Raw genomic sequence first — 19,047 nt, 5'->3', positions numbered from 1 at the left:
GTTCGGTAGCTGGCGAACAGTAAGTGTCTATGCCTTTATATGTATTTTTCTCAGCAGCTGGAAGACAAAGGAAGTATTTTGTTAACATTTGCATTGCAATAATTTATTATTTGGCCTTAGGTGGCAGGTGAAAAGCCTGCTCATACAATAGTGTCATAGCTGAACACCTGATAGTAGGGTAAGGTGCCTAATTAGCGACCCTTTCCGATTTGCGACCTACCTCCCTACAGAAAAACTGGCAGGAGAAAGCGGGGTAAAAACATCGTCAAAATGTCAGCCATACTTTGGTTATCAAATTAAATTATTTTCCGGTCGTCGATGTTTCTGGTGGGACGTTTCAGGTGAGTTTAAATAAAATTGACGAGTTTCTTATCCAAAAAGTGTGTGTTTGGGCTCTCTCTGATGAAAAGCGATGCACATTAGGATGATGCACTTTTTTATTCTGAATCGACATTCCTTTTTCAATTGATTGCCGTTTTCCCATAGTGAATCGCTCAACTGTGCACAGCATGGCGGTTAAAAATGTGTCGCAACTCATATTTCCTATTTGCGCCTGACATGGTCGCAAATAGCTCAAGAAGGGAAAGAAAGGGGAAAAGGGAGAAATGAAAATGAGGTGTTGCTGAAGCTTGCAATGTGTGGCAGGGGATGCCAAATGTCGTCACCGACTGCAGGGGTGCCGAATTCAGCGCGGACCTCAAATATCATACGAGATAGCCCGCAAAATTTGGGTTTCCGCCTTCTTTTCGCCTTCAGTACATCACGTACTGAAGTTTTTACTTACGTAAATGTGTTGGATAAACGTGCATGTTCGAGTGATTGAGTGCTTTGCGTATAGGTTACCTTTTTGAGATCATATTTCATCTTTTCAGGCGTCGCATTTTTTGCCATTTTTAATATGGGGAAACCCATAGACTTATTAGCGACCCTCCCCGGTCGCTAATCGGGAAGAGTTCCCTATTAGCGTTTTTTGCAATGGTCTGCCAAAATGCTCACTACAAATAAGTTAGTGAATATTGGGGCAGAAAATGACTATATTTTAATAGAAAAATGAACGATCTCTCCGAAAATCAAGCCAGTAATACAGTGGCACCCACAGAGCGTGAGCAATGGCGGTTCAAATTAAGGGGGTCGCTAATTAGGCACCTTACCCTATGGAATGTGCTAACCTCAGTGCCGTGCCTCCCAAGGTCTAACAGACCTCTCATATAATATTTAAGTCAACTAGCATGTTTAATCTTTAATCTAGAGTATGGGGCTTCTTGCCCCAGGCCGTGGGGCGTTTTGCCCTGGGGTTGGGGCAAAATGCCCCATTTGCAGTTGCTTCACAAATCACTTCCTAGCTTGGAGTCCGATCATAAGTGAATGAATTTGAGGGGTGGAATTTAAAGTAAAATGTCCAAAGAACGCATTGAGCACAAATTTCGCCATCCAGGTGATGTGGGACAAAAGTTATGTAGCAAAATAAATTATCTGGGCGTCTTGCCCCAGGCTACCCTACACTACTTAAAGGTAGTGTGCCACCTTCGAATGATTTCCCATTTTATTTTTCCTAGTATAAGAAGCTTCTGTTTTTACCTAATATCGCAAAAAAATCAAAAATGGGCCTGGAATGGTGCCTTTTTTTGCCTAAAAGTTTATCGATTTTCGATATGTATAACAACTGTAGTGGGCTGACCTGCAAACAGGCGTCGGCAACAATCGCGAATGCGGCGCACATGTGACAATAAGCAAAGGTCATTATAGAGTTACGACGTACGGGAATGAGTTATCAGCTGTCTAATCGTAGACAACACAATGTCGAACTTAAACTGTAAGCTGTATTGGTATTGTTTCTTTAATTTGGCTGTCGAACATTAATTTATGGTTTGAAATATCATTTTATGTAAAATAATTGATATGAAACAGCCGTCTCTTAAGTTATGACCCCATTTCACCACACGCAAGTGGCAGAAATGACAATGATCAGCTGACGCATTTTTATTGGCCGAAGTCAGAGCACGCGGCCCGACGCACCACCACCGCACCACAAAGTATGAGCAGAAGCCGCGCCCAAAGCCAGGGCCCCGGTAACGTGAGGTAGCCGAGTCGGGGCAGCGTGCGCTGACCCAAGCCGGGGCCGCGGCTTTGGGCGCGGTCTACCGCATCTCCGCGGGCAGCCCCGGTCTATCACATGACACCGGGAGGACGCGCGGCCCCGGCTTGGGTCAGAGCACGCTGCCCCGACTCGGCTACCTCACGTTACCGGGGCCCTGGCTTTGGGCGCGGTCTACCGCACCACCTAACAGGCGTGTTCGAAACCGCAGGAGATGATGATGAACGGGTTTATCGAAACTTGATTGGATGAGCCTATCGGTAATAGCGATTTCAGTGTGTGCATTTATTGTTCATAGTGGTGTGAAATGTGGTTGGGGTACGACCGACAACCCGTCGGGGCGAATTTCGCACTGGGGTACTCAAAATTTGAAGAATTTAAGACGTTTTCATGAGTTTTGAAGGTATGGATAAGTTCTAAAAATCCGGTTCTCCTTATCTGGGCCATTAACTCCATACGGTCCAGGAAAGCTGGCACACTACCTTAAACCCATTACTTGTACAATCTCTTGATTCCGGCCTCGACTTTACTGCAGTCTACCTAGACATTTCAAAATATTTTGATAAAATCTGGCACAAGGACTATTGTTTAAATGTCAACATGAATTTGGAATCTCTGGTAAACTTCTTCAATGGCTCAACTCTTACCTGAACAACAGAACGCAACAAGTGAAAATTCAAAATGCTGTTTCTCATTCTCGCAAAATCAACGCAGGCTGTCTCCAGGGATCAGTTTTAGGACCTTTACTAGCGCTTATTTACCTGAACGACCTTTCTGACCGCACCGACAACGTTATGCTATTTTTCGTGGACGACACATCATTACACGCATCTCACTCATCAGCAACATTACAACAAACACAACTCTCGTTACAACGCGACCTGGACAAAATCTGCAAATACGGAGAAACATGGGCAATCACGTTTAACGAAACTAAAACCATACAACAGACCAGGGCCCAATCTTGCGTGTGCTAAGTGTGTGTGTGCGTGCGTGCGTGCGTGCGTGCGTGTGTGTGGTGTTTGTGTGGAACTTTGACTGCAGCCGTAACTGGGCATTGGCCTGTGGTTGTTTTTAGAGAAATAAACAAATAAACAACTGCTTATGTAAGCCTAATCCACGCTGAATTATATAATTTATATTGCCGCCCCTTTTGGAGTGAAATGGAAGTGAAGCTCAAGCCCCTGCCAGCCCACTCCCCTCTGGATCCGCCGGTAGCCGGAGGCCATAACAGGCTGTCTGCCCGTGACTCTGAGTAGGCTGACAACTTGGCTGCAGCTGTAAGCGCGGATGGAGTCTCTCCCATTGCGCAATGCGCCGCCGGCCGCACGGAGCGGTGGCCGCGGCCACCGGCTCGCACAGTCGCCACCGGGACGCCAGGCTCCTGCAGCGCTTGCTTACGTTATTGGCTGCTGCGCAGCTGGGGCGTTGCGTCGTTGACGTCTGGTTTGCGGCGGTGGGCGGTGGGCGCGCCGCGCCGCGGCAGCCGCGCGGCTCCTCTGCGTCTGCAGCTACCGGGCGGCAGTGCGACGCAGCGTGGGAGCTGAGGGAGCTGGACGGCGGCAGCGCGGCCAACGTGAGAGCTGAGGGAGCTGGACGGCCGCTGATCGCGGACATAACGCAACCGGCACGCGCCAGTTCAGGTTAGCGCACCAAGTGAAGTTCTACTAGCTGCCACGTCCATCAATTAAGCTGCAGATTGATATTCGCGAATATCCAGCTAAGAATTTGATATGGGGACGGGGAACGCAATAACTCAGAAACCGTTTTTGGCAAGTAGACACTCATTGGATCCTCCATTCCTAAATGCAGGTTAACAGGGATTTTTAGGTCACTAGGTCATGACCTTTTTAAGGTCAATGTTAACGGGAAACGCTTTATAGCCAAAAGTTTTTGTCTGATTGGCTTACAAATGGTCTCCATCGATCCCTCGACTCCGATTCTTGCCGGCAACGATCTTCAGGTCAAAAGGCCATGACCTCCAACGTCAAATTAAGGTCAAATGTAGGGGAACGCTCTACAGCCTAAAGTATCTGTCTGATTGGCTTACAAATGGTTTCAATCGATTCCCCAGCCCCGATTCCTTGAAGGTCATAATCTAGTGACTTGAAAATATTTGTAAATTGGAATCGGGGTCGGGGAATCGATTGAGACCTATTGCAAGCCAATCAGACAGTAAATTTAGGCTGTAGAGCGTTCTCCGTCCTTTGACTTTCACTTTCGCCTTGCAGTTCATAACCCAGTGACCTGAAAATCCTTGTGAACCTGCGTACGGTCCTTCCTCAGGTCCTTGTGAACCTGCGTACGGTTCTTCCTCAGGTCCTTGTGAACCTGCGTACGGTCCTTCCTCAGGTCCTTGTGAACCTGCGTACGGTCCTTCCTCAGGTCCTTGTGAACCTGCGTACGGTCCTTCCTCAGGTCCTTGTGAACCTGCGTACGGTCCTTCCTCAGGTCCTTGTGAACCTGCGTACGGTCCTTCCTCAGGTCCTTGTGAACCTGCGTACGGTCCTTCCTCAGGTCCTTGTGAACCTGCGCTGAGGAACGGGGAATGCAGTGAGCGCCTTATCATTGAAATCGGCTGATTGGTTAATGAGTTATTGCGTTCCCCGTCCGAATGTCAAATTCTTAGTTGGATATTCGTGAATATTAATATGCTACTTATAGGAACCCTCCCACCTTCAAAAAGCTAATGAATTGGCGTAAAAGTGATGTACCGTGGTTCAGAATAAGCAAAAATAAATATCAACCAATTTTGACAGAAAAAATATTCACCAGTTTTCAAGATAAAACGCTATTAACCCGCGCCCCAGTGGCGGTCTCAGCCAACTTCGCCCTAGTGTGTGTGTGTGGGGGGGGGGGGGAGGGGCATAAGTTACCACCCACTTCTAACTCAAAAACTAAGAGGGCTAGAAAGGCGTGGTAAAAAGAAGTCGATAGTTCTCAATGCGTATGTTTGAAAGTATTTCGATCATTTTTCATCTTAGAGCAATATTGGGGTCACTGGAGCTCATCAAAGGTCAAAATTTGCCAAATAACATTATATTTTTTTTTTTAGAAAACATTTATCTCATTTATCTCAGGAACTATCATAGCTAGAAAAACACATGTAAAAGTAATCGATAGCTATTGAACTCTTCTTTCGATAGGGTCATCATCAAAATTGACCTCAGGTCAATGGTTTAGCCTCCAAAGGGCAAAACTACAAAATAGCTGTTTTTTATGAAAAGTGTTTTTCAACAATAACTTTTGACCAAAAAACGCCATGACATTTCTATTGCCAGAATCATGTTCCTCTCGCTGAGACGCGTCGAATGAATTATAATTTGACCTTGAAAGGTCAACTGGAAAATTTGACCTCAGGTCTGACCTGACCGGAAAGGTCATGTTGCATATCAATCGATGCGTCTCGGCAAGACAAACACAATGAGACCGTCCCCAGCGTTCTATCTCTTTCCAATCGCGAGTTATTGGCAAAAATCTGTTTGTAGCCTCAAATGACCTCGGATGACCTTTCTAGAGGCTGATCAGCAAAAAAAAAAACACCTTGGTCGTCACGGGTGGTTCAAATCATTGTTATTCTGAAATATTTGGACTGTTCCTATGCGTACACACGGATCTAGAGGCATTTTCATTTTTCTCCATTGACATATAATGGTAAGGTCACGCCACTGGCCTGACCTTAGGTCACGGATATAAAAATTCGAGATATTCAAATTATAGGCGCCCATAACATCATGCAATCCACCAAGTTTAAAATCTTTCTGTTCTGACAAACACTGCAGGCTGAGTGGACATGATTGCATTTTTTTTTTTGCTTGGTTAGTTAACTTGACCTGGTGACCTGACCTGACATGACCTGGGGTCAAAAATTTCACACATTGTCCAAAATTGATGTACAAAAAAGCTACTCCAAGCGGCGCGGCGCTATGCGCCGCGGTTTTTTATTCACACGCAAAAAAAGCAACAGGGTGGTAACACATGCTCCCCCCACTGGGGCGAAGGTCAAGACTATTCTGTATTGTTGGGGACCTCCGCTGCTCCTATGACGTCATTTGGGAACAATAATTTGGCATCCTAAAAGTGCGGCAGGTATTGTGTGCAAAGCAGTATATACCACCACGTTTTACTAAAAGGCTTAGTAAAAGCTTTAAAAATCTTTAGATCTGCGCTGACATCACAAATTCTAAGGGAGCATTCCAATGCATTAGCCTCTCAGAGTCCGAAAACTGCAGACTTTGAACTTTAATATCTCGGAAATAAGGCATTTCTCGATGCTGTGAGTGCCCAAACCGGTAACTGCAAGCCAGGGAACCCAATTTGACGATCTCAACTCAAAACTAATGTTAACCCTCGCCCGTATTGGTGTTTTACCAAACGCAAACGTATAAGGGGGGGGGGGGGTCCGTTGGACCTCCCCTTGCTGTTTCACCCTTGATCGAGCTAGAGCTTCGCGGAAAAATCGAGCGTGCTGCCCGTGACGAGCGGAAGCAGTTGATACCCAATTTTAAGGTCCTAAGTCATTGGTTGACCTTCCAGGTCAGGTCAATGACCCAAAAGTCGGAAAAATTTAGACCCGTCAAAATGTCGTAAACCGTGGCTGTTATGGAGTTTTCCGGGGTGCTGATCACGAATGTCATGTTAGTTGCGATCACAGATTATGTCTTCATGCATTTTGGTGAGGTCGGGTCAGTTCACTGGTCAGGTGAGCCTGTGTGAGCACAAGGAGCTCCATGGCGCCTGTGTGAGCACTAGGCACACACAGGCGCCATCGAGCCCCTTGGAGCTGGCCTTGTGCTTGACCTGGCAAAAAGGTCATTTTACTGTTTTAATCTGTATGAAGTGTGAGTGAGCACTGGGTGCATGTTGCCCAAGTGCTTTACCTGGCAGATGGGTCATTTTACCATGTTTAAACTTGTGTTTGGTGTGAGTGGGCACTATTCCTTGCTTACTGGCACCATGATGCGGTATCTGACTAGGTGTGCTGTTTGGGCTACGTGTGCAACTTGCTTCTCTTAATCGGATAGGTTCACATCAAATCTACGATAAAATCCATCTATTGGGTTGCCTACATTTGTGCAATATTTAGCTATTGGAAGTTACATATGATAAGCTTGAAAGCACGCCACACAGCCATTGTTTGCTTTCCTCAACATTCATAATCTCATTTTTCTTTTTATTTTCTGTATCCTCAAATTATTTTCCTAATAAACTTTAACATTCATAGCCACTGTGCTCTCATCCTGCACCCCCTCCCCACTTCCCTGTCAGCTCGCCCTTAGATCTGATGCATAGATTGCAGTATCTATGTACCACACATGGTGACATTATGTCACTCCCACAGACACACGTGAGCAGCAGCCTTTGTCTGGCTTTGAACATTGTTGCTTCTTTTATACCTACCCCCTGGACCTGTTCAGCGGTGCTTCTGCACTTTGTTTCTGGCCGCGCTGCCGTGGCTGGTTGCGGTTGCGGTGGCTGAGTCCGGACTGGGCCCGTCCTCCGACCCTAATAGGCACCTGACTTGCCTCAGCGCCATCTACGTGAAACTCCCTAGATGTCGCTGTCCTCTCGGCCTCGCGGATTGTCTCCCATTCGTGTGGACTGTGGAGGCCTGTTGAGGCCTGTGTGTAACCGGCGATAATGACTGCATACTTGCCTACGCCCACTGCATACCTTGGTTTCTATTTCACTTATACTGAGGAGTGCCAAACGCCTTCTGGTGTTACTTGGTAACATGGTTAGCTCCCTTCATGGAAATTATCTAATGTCACCAGCTGACTACTGCACAAACCACTCCGTAATATGTGCTATGTAGTAAAAGCGTCTGGGTGAAAACAGTGCATGATATTGCGCGGGGTGCAGAATTAGGAAGGAAAATGATGTAAGTTTGGTGTCGTGTCGTGTTGGGCGGCCTTGGTGTTGGGGGAGAGAGCATGAGGGATTGAATGGCAATGCATATTTGTGGACTGAATCGAATACAGTAAAGATAACGAACGGGGTAACATATCTACCACAAGCTATTTCGGCTTTCTATGACGAGCACTACCTACTTACCTCACCATGGCGACATTTGATGTTCGGTTAGTACCCGAATTCAGCGGTGTCGATGGTGATCTGTCTGTAGCCGAGTGGTACAGTGGATCGGATAAGCGACGTGGATCTGCAAACTAAACAAAGTCACCGATCTGGCTCTTGTCATGCCTCTCCGTCTTACTGGCCATGCATATAGAATATATGACCAGCTTGAAGAAAAAGACAAGTTGGATATCGAGGCGGTCAAGCGGTCATTATTCAAAGCGTTCGAGGCAGATCCATTTAGAGCGTACGAGCGACTCCACGACCGCCGTCTTGAACGAGGAGAACCGGTGGACGCCTATCTTGCCGATCTGAAGCGCCTGGCTACGCTAGCTGGAGGCCTAAGTGTGACAGGGGCGTCAGTCTAAAATATAACGTCATGTTCATGCATGATTTACTAGGTGTTGCAAAATACGAGTATAAGAACCATTTTTCATAAAATCCAATCAATGCAATTTGCAGCCCGGTGTCTTTTTTTAATAAAAAACCTTCATCTTGGTGCAGTTTTAGCATGATATAGGAAACGAGCTCAGACTACGGACATTTTATTCTCAAAATACGCATCCATGCGAATTCGAAGCGGTAAAATATACGTTGATCGATAGGCACAATCTATATACTTTGCAAAAAAAAATATACCGGCTCACTCACTGATCCAAAGTGACCTGTGGGCTGCAGCCTGTGGTCGATCGGGGTGGCCGTGCTTAGAATCTCAAACCGCACGTATTTAGGATTCACGCTGCGACTAATTGCCTAAATTGGGATTAGGGAAAGACTTCAAACATTTAAGACTATGATATCCACCATGAGATCCCAAGTCATTGTCATACCAGCAGCGACTGCAGTCAGAGGCGACCGAACGCTGACATACGTTCTTGATTTTTTTCTCCACAAATCACCTTAACAATTCGATGTCTAGTGCGTACAGCCCGTACTTGTGGACACTGGACATGCATGAATGCCTTCAGTGACTGACTGTCACTAGCCTCCAGAGGGCAAAAACTCCAAAAAATAGCAGTTTTTATTAAAAGCATTTTTCTGCAATAACTTTTGACTCAAGACAGTGACGACATTTATTTTGCCAGCATCGTATTCCTCTCGTCAAAACGCGTCGAATGAACTATTCGTTGACCTTGAAAGGTCATTTACAAAATTTGACCTCAAGTGAGGTCAAGGCCATGACGCGTGACCTGACCGGAAAGGGTCATGCTGCATATCAGTCGATCCGTATCGTCAAGCTGAACACATCTGACGTGTTTTCACCGCTCTAGCATGTCTCTATCAAAAGTTATAGTCAAAGAACTGCTGGTGACCGTTCACGACCTGAGATGACCTCAGAGGCACACAGAAGGGTCAAAATTGCATTTTTCCGATTCAGTGTGTTATGTTTTGTTTACCTATGAACCAATGTTTCAGAGGGTTTTGAACCACATTCGTTCAAAAGAGGCGCATTTCAATTTTCTCCAATTGACTTATGATTGAGAGGTCGCAAAATTGACCTGACCTTAGGTATAGATATAATTGATCAAAAGTCCAAGATAAACATTTTCTACATATGTTTGTTCTTACCAATATCTGAAAGTTTCAAAAGTGACCGTTCAGTCGGTGTAGCTATAGCGAGGCTTTTAACTTTTTCTGAGGTAAGGTCACTTGACGTGACCTGACCTTTGACGACCCGGGTCTGAAATTTTCAGAAGATGTATTGAAAAGATATATGAACAGGTGTACCAAAAACAGCGGCGCTGCGCGACGCTGTTTTTTTAAGATATTCGCAAAAAACTGGGGGGGGGGGGGCGTAAAAACGCCCCACCCCCAGCACGGCACGGGTTAATGGGAGAAAATTGAAATGCTTTTCTTTTGAAAGAAAACACCCTCAAACATCTGGGTACAAGTAAATATGACACATTTAATCGGAAAATTTCACTCGTGATTGGACCACTTTTATGTTACTGCGGTCATATCAGGCCATGAAAGGTCTTCAGTAGTTTTTGGACAATAACTTTTGATAGAGATATGGTAGAACAATGAAACACCTTACATAATTATTTTCCTTCTCGACAATACGGATCGACTAATTGACCTGACCTTCGACCAGTTCGACCTAACCTTAACCCTCGCGGGCCCAGGGGGGCGTTTTTCGCCCCCCTAGCGAATATTTGCGATAGCTCCCGAACGCTTAGGGATAGGAAAGCGAAACTTTCAGTACCTTTTCTCCCATCAATTTCACATCTTCTGAAGTAAAAAATTTGGACCTAGCCCTCTTGATGATGTCACAAGGTCGATTTCTCTAGACCCCTGCACGGCAAACTTCGGCGTCACGGACGCGAACTTCAAATAGCTGCTAAAAACAGTTTTAGAGATAAAGACAAATTACGAGCACGGTTGTGTAGCGTTTGACCTAGAGAAAAATAGAAAAATAGTTTTGGTGACCTGAGGTCAGAGGTCAGGTCAACGACCCCGAAGTGTGGTTTTAGTTTTTTCGCAAATAACTTCGACAAAAATAGTCCTAGAGCTATGGCAGTGGTACCATCGCATTCGCCTTATCAAGCCGCGTCGAATGATATATATTTTGTTTAGAAAAGGTCAAGTTTTATGTTGACCTCATGTGACCTCGAATGACCTTTGGTTGACCTTGACACATGAAGGGTCGTTTATGATGGGTTTGTACCAGCTGATCACGAATCTGGCATCTATTTTCCTCTAAGCCTTCATTTAGAGCTTCCGGATGGCAAAATTGTCTTATTTATTATTACTAACTTGAATCAGTGAAATAGCCTAAGGATACTCTTCTGTGACCTTGACCTTTGAGCAGCTTTGTATCGTAAGATGAACCACAAATAGGGAACTGATAAGCCTCAAAACATTTCAAAACATCTTGGAAGTTAGCACGCAAGATGTACGAAAAAGTGCAAAGTTTGAGGTCATGTTTGAGCGTGACCTTGACCTTGACCTTTAATTTTGAGCACATTTTCGGAATTCTCAGATTCTCTTCTTTCGTTTGACACCCAATTTTGCCGGTTTGATGCATCTTGCCGTCCTCAAGAAGGCTTACTTTGAGATCACTACACATGTGCCGGTTTTCGCCTTTGACCTTGTCCTCTGACCTTGAAAATTGACCTAAGGTCAAAAATTTTAGGTGCTTTAGAATCGTCTCGTAAGGACCTTTCGTTTGGTATCGCTTTTGTTTCCGTAGCTCCCTTATTTACGGAGTTAGACAGGGGGGGGCGAAAAACGCCCCCCGGGCTGCGGTGGTTGGGATTACCCCCGGGCCCGGCCGGGTTAACCCGCGCATGACTGGGGTATTTTCCATAACGCGAGTGACTGAGGGGGGCTCTCCCGAGCCCCCCTCCTATCTCCGAAACTACTGGGCCGATCGTCAAAATTCAAACGGCGTCTGATAGCCCTGGAAAAACTGTCGACCGAAACCTATTTTCATTAACCTCGAGGTCAACGATGACGTCACAGGTCAAGTCAAAGTAAAAATGATCGGCATTTTTGCTTGTTTACAATTTAGGCTCTGGCCGCCGACTGACAAGTCCGATCAGGCTCATTTTTGGTTTACGCACTCCTTGATATATGTCTTAGATACCCTGAGGGTACCGAACTTCAAAAGCTTTGCTTAAATCGAGAGATGCCAAAAGGCATATGTCACCCTTGTCGAGCGAAGATCGTATTGATTCTGTCAGGGTAATGAGGGCATGATCTACCGAGTGGTGTGGTCGGAAACCAAACTGGTTGTCTGCCAACACACAACATTCATTTAAATAAGATCTAAGCTGGAGAGAAATAAGACCTTCGAGGATCTTGGACACAACACATAACAGGGATGTAGGCCTATACTTTGATGCCAATCCTTGGTCACCCTTGCCTTTATATACATATATATAGGTACAATTTCTGCGACTTTCCAGTACGAAGGTATAAATAACGCCTTCAGCTATTGAAGCGTTAAAAACATGGTGAAGTGGTCTCGCAAAACTACCAACAAATGATTTGTAAAAAGATGCAGGCAGGCCGTCCACACCAGCTGCTGTGTGACCTTTTAAAGAATAATACACTTGTCGAAGTTCAGCATATGTAGCTGCACGAAGCGTAAATTTAGTGGACAACACTCTTGAAATGCAACCATTCACGGCGTAAAGACTGGCTCTGTGATTAATATTATTCATTTGCGGTCTGTTCCCACTGAACTGAAAAACTCATTGAAGGATCGTGCCGCGCTACTACCCAAAGGCTGGCTGTTTTTGGATTTGCCTAGTGTAGAATTTACGAGACTCCATATGTCCCTGCTCGATTTTTTCATTCTAATAGATGACTCAAATTTTGAACGCCGCCCAAAAGCTATGTCACGCCGCACTTGACGCCGCATGCTTTTATATAAAGTCGGGTCGGATGAAGCTTAAGATCGTCGAAAAGTGTGCAACTGTGCAGCTGTTGAGCGAATCAAGCTTTTGGCTTCACGGGAGATTCCAAAACCCGACTTATGCCTTAGTGTTTTGGTTACAACCGGAGCATATCGGTCAATAACAGGAAGGACCAGATCTAGCCAGCTCTGCCAAGCGTCATCTGGATTCTCACTTTCTAGTACACGAGACCCAGAAATATTACACAATTCATTCCTAAATACAGAATGGTCAATACCTTCCCACCTACGAAAAGTTATTGTTTTTGTTCTTAGGTGTTGTTTTTATCCGCTGGGACTGAGAGCCTGAGATGATGTTTTTCGTACTCCAGCGTAGATGGTTAGCCATACGGCTTCCACGGTTGACAGTGATGACTAAGTGATGTCATCACTCACATCGAAATAAGCTTATTAATAACCTTCCCGTAAGCGATTAGCTATCGCTGCTGACAAAATCTTTTGCGTAGTATTCAACAGCGAGATAGGCCTCCAGTTTGCTATTTTTTCTTTGGGCTTCCCTGTCTTTGGCACAAGCACAATCGTACCTTGTCTTTGTGTTTCCGATAGAGAGCCTTTTACAAAACCTTCGTTCAATGACCGAACTAAAAAACTTCCCAGTTCATTCCAGAAAGTCTTAAAGAAAAGCTTTGAAAAACCATCAGGCCCTGGAGACTTATCATTATTCAGCTTTTCCAATGCTAGGCTGGCTTCCTGCACAGACAGAGGGCCTTCTAAACTCAACTTTTCTTCGCTATTTAGCGTAGGAAATGCATCACCTAGTAAGTGTTTTATATCATCTAGCGTTTTTGTCCTCTCACTTAAATGAAACACACCTTTAAAGTGATCATACAAACATGTCATGATTTCATCTTGGTCCCTGATAGTTTTTTCTCCTATTTCTAAGCAACCTATGTATGTACTTCTTTGTATACTGACGTTTCTCCATGCCGCAGAAGTATCGAGTTGGCCGCTCACCTTCCTCAATCCACCTACCCCTTGCTCTTACTAGTACGCCTTTCATTATATCCCTACGTCTGAGATGGAGTTCCTCTTTACACTTTGCTAGCTCTTTCGCTACGTTTTCATCTGACGTGGCTAAGTCTTCCAGCTGCTGTATTCTAGCTATTAGTTCATTTTCCTGCCTCTCCGAAGCTCTTTTCTTTCTGCTCCCATACTGTACACATATACCCCTTAAGTGGCACATCATGGTCTCAAAGAATAGCTGATGACTGATAGTGAACTGAATACGTTGATATTTTTAACAGTTATTCCGTATTTCGATGACCTTTTGTGGCAAGTGGGTACACTTTGAAGTGATGATAGCTGACACATTAAGCTGCCCGTAGCGGGGATGTGGCCACATGCATCATTCAGTCTAAAAAACCCAAAACTTTACTTGCAAGCAGTTGCCAAGTGTTTCTGGAACCTGCCCTGTTTAAGTTTAGTCGAGATTTGTCCAAGCCTTGGAAGTCGCTTTCATTTTGTCTCCGGCGTAAGTCGATGAAGCGGATACCCTCACTCTCACAGAGACACGCAAGTTGATCATTCAGATCTTTCCGTGTCGTAGCATGAAACTTTTCCAGCATGGATGGGTCTTGGGGGATTGAGCAAATGACATTCCCATACGCCGAGATATCCCTTTAGCATTATCCTAGCCGTGCGGTAAACATTTGCACGTGATCTTTCCTGCACTGTTTTCCGGCACGGGTTGATGACCTACAGTCCTGGTGATTTTTTGATAAAAATCTTAGAAAAGGTGATTTCAGTAATCAAATTGTGAGTTTCTGAATAGATATTAAACGACGTATGGGAAATATCTTATTGAACTTGCTCTGGAAAGAAAAATCGAAACCTCGGTCTTCAAAAAATCTCCGGCACTCGGCTACGCCTCGTGCCTACAATTTTTTAAAGACCTCGGTTCCATTTTTCTTTCCCAGAGCCGTTCAGTAATATATAATCTCCCTTACCTTCTTGATGAGCATCGCAGATTTGATGAGCTCTGCTATACATTCCAGGGTATACTCTTTTTTCGCTTTATTGTATGCTTTATTGTCTCACACACGATTCAGTAATCAAAACAAAACAAAAAATCATACCATACAGTCGCTACCAGCGGCAACACTACATCATGTAACGACAACACAGCGAATTATCCAGAGTCACAGACGTTCTCTGGACTCGGCGCTCCCGAGAGGAAACACTATCCCTCCCCTCCCATCAACAGCCGACATACACAATGGCTAAACAGCGGCAAGGGCAACGGCTGAACCTGCGGCGACGCCCGTACGCTCTCCCCCCCGCCCCTCCCCCCCCTCCCGCCCCCGGACCCGGGTCGACGCATGCCCCGGGCAGCTAGGCACAAACCACAAGCCGCGAGACGCGGTGCCGACGAGGCTCGATAACACGTTATTCGAACACGCGACGAAAGGCCTCAGGCGCAGCGGAGCGGCACGACGGCACGACGACGCGACGGCACCGACCGCGGGGCCGGCAGCCACCACCAGACCCGACGCAACTGTCGCGGCGGTCTTACCCGGTCTCTGGATCGACTCTAGCAGCACAGTCCCGTCAAGCCTCTGACCGGGCTCACGGCACTTCCGGCGTCCCACCGCACAGTGTGGCCAAACACCAGTTTAGCGCGAATTAAATCCCAGCGCTGCTCGGATCCGTTGAAAATGGTTCCCTGGTTTCAAAATTGACACTTAAACCTATGTGAGACCTTTTACGATGCATTATAAATGCTTGCTGACATATAATGGCATAGTTATGCCTCTTAAAGTAAGGAGAACTAGCTTACGACGGGTGATGTGCTTACCAGGCCAGGGCTGTGAAGTCGATGGAGTTACTCCGACTCCTACTACGGCTTTCAAAAGTCAATTTCAACTCTGATTCCGGGCAAAACTGTCGACTTATACGATCGACTCGGACTCTGACTCCGCAGCCATGGCAAGTCCACGCGGTCGATGGATTTTCGGTGACTCAGACTACGAGTCTTGGTCCGGATTCCAAAATCGATTCCGATTCCGACTCTGACTGCAGGGTCAGAACTGTTGACTCCGAACGACTCCGACTCTGATTACGAAATCCTGGAATTTAACCGCAAATAAGTGGCATAAAATTGTGGGTCCCAGCAATGATGGGCATGTTAGGAGGAGGAATCGGTTACGAAATTCCCATCATTTCTCTGGTAAATTCTTATGATTGTCCAAAGTTTGCTTGAAAAAAATCAACATCTAATTATGTTTCTGTGTGAATGTTCCTGGTGAAGCACATGAATCGAATAGATGGTTGCTGAAATACACGCACCGATAGGACTGAACCTCAGCAATGGGAGTAAAAACAAAGGCTTACCTACACCATAAGCACCTTCATGTCATCAACCCTCGCCCGTATTGGTGTTTTGCTAGCCGCGAACGTAGGTCGGGTTAGGTCAGGTCAGGCCAACCAGTCCTGCCGGGTATTCATAATTAATAGGTGTCAACCGCCAGTGACACCTTCTGTTCTGACCAGTGACACCAACCGCCAGCTTCGTTGCATGTTACGAAAGCACCAAAACTTCTTCCTAAATGTTCAAATGGTTACTAAATTCGAAATCAGCTCCAAAAACTAGCCTGGAAGCATGTAGAACTAAAAAAGGTGAAACGAGGTCATCAAAGGTCATTGAACTGACCTGAACCTGACCTTCAAGTGATCTTGACACCGACCATAATGCATGGGATCAACATCATAATATCACATGTTTAGACGCTTGAAACCACGAAAAGACTGCAAACGCGCGGCTAATGCAAGCAAACATACGCCCAATCGCGCTTCCGGCCAAACATGGTCTCGAGAAATAGGTCACAGGTCAAAGGTCATTGGGGTCAGGGTCGTGAAATTTAATGGGTAGGTGTAAAATTGATAAACTCGAGGGTACTGAAAGTTTCGTCGCGATCGGCCGCTTTTTACATGATCTTTTTGCGAAAAACCGAGAGGGGTCCTTTCGACCCCCACCCTCACCCCCTAAATGGGCGAGGGTTGAAAAATTATCAAGATTTATTCATTGGCGACCGTATTCTGCAATATAACAAGTCAGAAATACAGCGGTTGAGCCATCCGCGTAACGTTATACGGAGCCGCCGCCGCGCCCACCTTGTAGCCGGACCTCCCCGGGCGGGACAACCCGATACGTTCAAAGCTGAGCCAAAGGCCGGGGGGCAGGTTGGGGCAGGGTTTCTTGAATGGATCATGTCCAGAAAAGTGTGGCGAATCTTCTCATGGTAGATTTAGCGTGGAGTTTTTTGGCCATTTTCTTATATCTCTACGTTTTTAAGATGGACAGTGTTTTCAGGGGATGTTTGAAAAGGTCATTTTCAAATGAGCATAACTCATCGGTTAGTCCAAGGATACCTATAGAATTCGGGTATACTATCAAATATAGGCTCAGTAGTCATATGCCACTCCAATTATTTCCAAACCTTTCCGACAATTACGCCAGAATGTGTTGTAAACATGACGCGGGTTTTCGACGATTTCAGCACAGCCGGGACCGGCATTGCGTATGTCCACTTTAGCTAGCTTTTTGGACACCGAAAGGAAGACATTGAACCAAAGTATTGTGATATTGACATACTTTGGACAATTTCCTATCGACTGATAGTTATAAAAAGTCAAAATTCCAAAATTCGTTTTTTGATTAAATTCGCGCTAATCTGGCGTTTGGCCACACTGTGCACCGGCCCGTACGCTCGCCGCGGGGGGGGGAGGGGTTATAGGACAGGTAAATAGTCGGCTTGTGAGAATGGAGTAGGTTGTGAGTGTGTATGTGAGAGTGTTTGTAGAGGTATAGGGGGTCTCTGTGGAGGTGAAGCGTGTGTAAGTGTATTGGTGTTGATGTTATTTTTGCATTGTTCGTTGATAAACCTCGTCATTGGTGTCCATTTTTTCCAGAAAACATCTTTTTGACCTCGTAGCTGGGCAGTTTGGAATTCCACCTCAATTTCCCAGGTTAGCTTGTTTCTTAAGCTGGGCGAACTCTCGTTTATTCGTGCCTCATATATAACGACCTTCGCGAGTGTAATTATTAATGTTTCCATTGTAGTTAAATTTGTGGGGAAGAACCAACTATCTTTTTTAATTTCAAGCTTCAAAATATATTTATGAAGTAGATTGGTTCTAATACTTCGTATGAATGATTGTACTTAATTGCACTCCCAGAACAGGTGTACTAGGGTTTCTGTTTCTCGATTGCAAAATGTGCACCTATCGTCCTCCTTTATATTGATCATTTTTAAGTACTTGTCAGTTGCAATTATTCTGTTAGACAATTTGTATTGGAAGGCTTTCATTCTGTTCGATTTCGTGGCATTAATCACCGCAAATACACTGTTTTCTTCGAAAGCTCCGATATCCCTGAGCCATTTTTGTTTTAGCTTTGCATCTGATTGCATTGTCTCTTTGCTTTTATATTCTACATATGTCTTGTATAGTCTCTCTTGAAAGTATCGCGACTCTGAGGGAAGGCGCCACCTGTCCCAGCCGCGGTTGAGCGGAAAGGTTTGAGAGCCGCTGGTAGCACTGACCGAAGTCTGACACGCGGAGGCAGCCGGCGCGGCGGGGCGAGGGGAGTGGTTGCGGAATGCGGATTGCGGAGGGATAGGGGGAGGTGGCAGTCGCCATCCGGTAACTTGTGGTGGCAGCTAAGCATGTGGTCAACGGAAGCCACCCTACTCGCAGAGGATTTGTTTAGATTTGTTTCATTGCAAAGTTAGCAATTTGACTCGTCATCGGCACGACTGTCATATTTTTCTGGGGAGGGGGGGGGGGTAAAATCCGGAAACTCGTGCGCATATACCTACCCAAAAAATCATCAGTTGCACCCGCTAACAGAATGCATCCGTGCTTGCACATGCACTCGTAAGCGGTTTCAAAAACAAGAATTATCTCTCTAGCCAGTGCGCCAATTCGCTGTCTAGCCATTTAGTCCTGTATTTGAAGTTCTCTCTTTTTAATGAGCCGGTTAGTGAACGGCGACAAAAAAGAAAAGAAGTGCTGTTCAGTCATGTTCTTTTTAAAACTTATTTGATGCCAGGCTTCCCCCCCGCATGACCTGTTTACGTCATTCAGAAGGCCTCATCACAGTTAGGGTTATGGCGGAACTTCGCTTCGTTGTGATTTTACGCGTCACGCACACTGAGTGATTGGCGCCCAGTAAGGCACACCCTTGGGCACACCAATGAGCGCCCGGCTGGTGAGCCCAAGAGGCACCGGTATCCGCCTAGGGCGGTGGACGGGGTCAAAACACATTGCTCCAACAGACGGTAAATAACTTTTGAAAATACCCATCTCCAATTTTAGTGTTTTCTGAACCAAATTTTTGCGAGGAATCCGATGGTGTGGTCCCCGAAATCTGAAAAATTTCCATTTTTGAGATAGTACCTATTTTTTTGAAAAATAAATATTCGTCAGGCATAATAGTCAAATAAATTGAAAATAT

General features: G+C 45.6%; 1 protein-coding gene across 1 annotated transcript in view; it reads left to right on the top strand.

Moving 5' to 3' along the window:
* Window positions 1-3,407: 3,407 nt before the first annotated feature.
* Window positions 3,408-19,047, top strand: part of LOC122394464 — a 100,449-nt gene continuing 84,809 nt past the window's right edge. The window contains exon 1 of the mRNA XM_043391352.1: window positions 3,408-3,738. Within this exon, the coding sequence (XP_043247287.1) occupies window positions 3,408-3,738 (331 nt within the window). The remainder of the gene's footprint in view (window positions 3,739-19,047) is intronic.

This window comes from Amphibalanus amphitrite, unplaced genomic scaffold (assembly GCF_019059575.1).
Source record: "Amphibalanus amphitrite isolate SeventyFive unplaced genomic scaffold, NRLGWU_Aamphi_draft 000593F_arrow, whole genome shotgun sequence".
Lineage (NCBI taxonomy): Eukaryota > Metazoa > Arthropoda > Thecostraca > Balanomorpha > Balanidae > Amphibalanus > Amphibalanus amphitrite.
The sequence above is the reverse complement of the archived record's forward strand: the minus strand, read 5'-3'. Positions and strand labels throughout refer to the sequence as shown.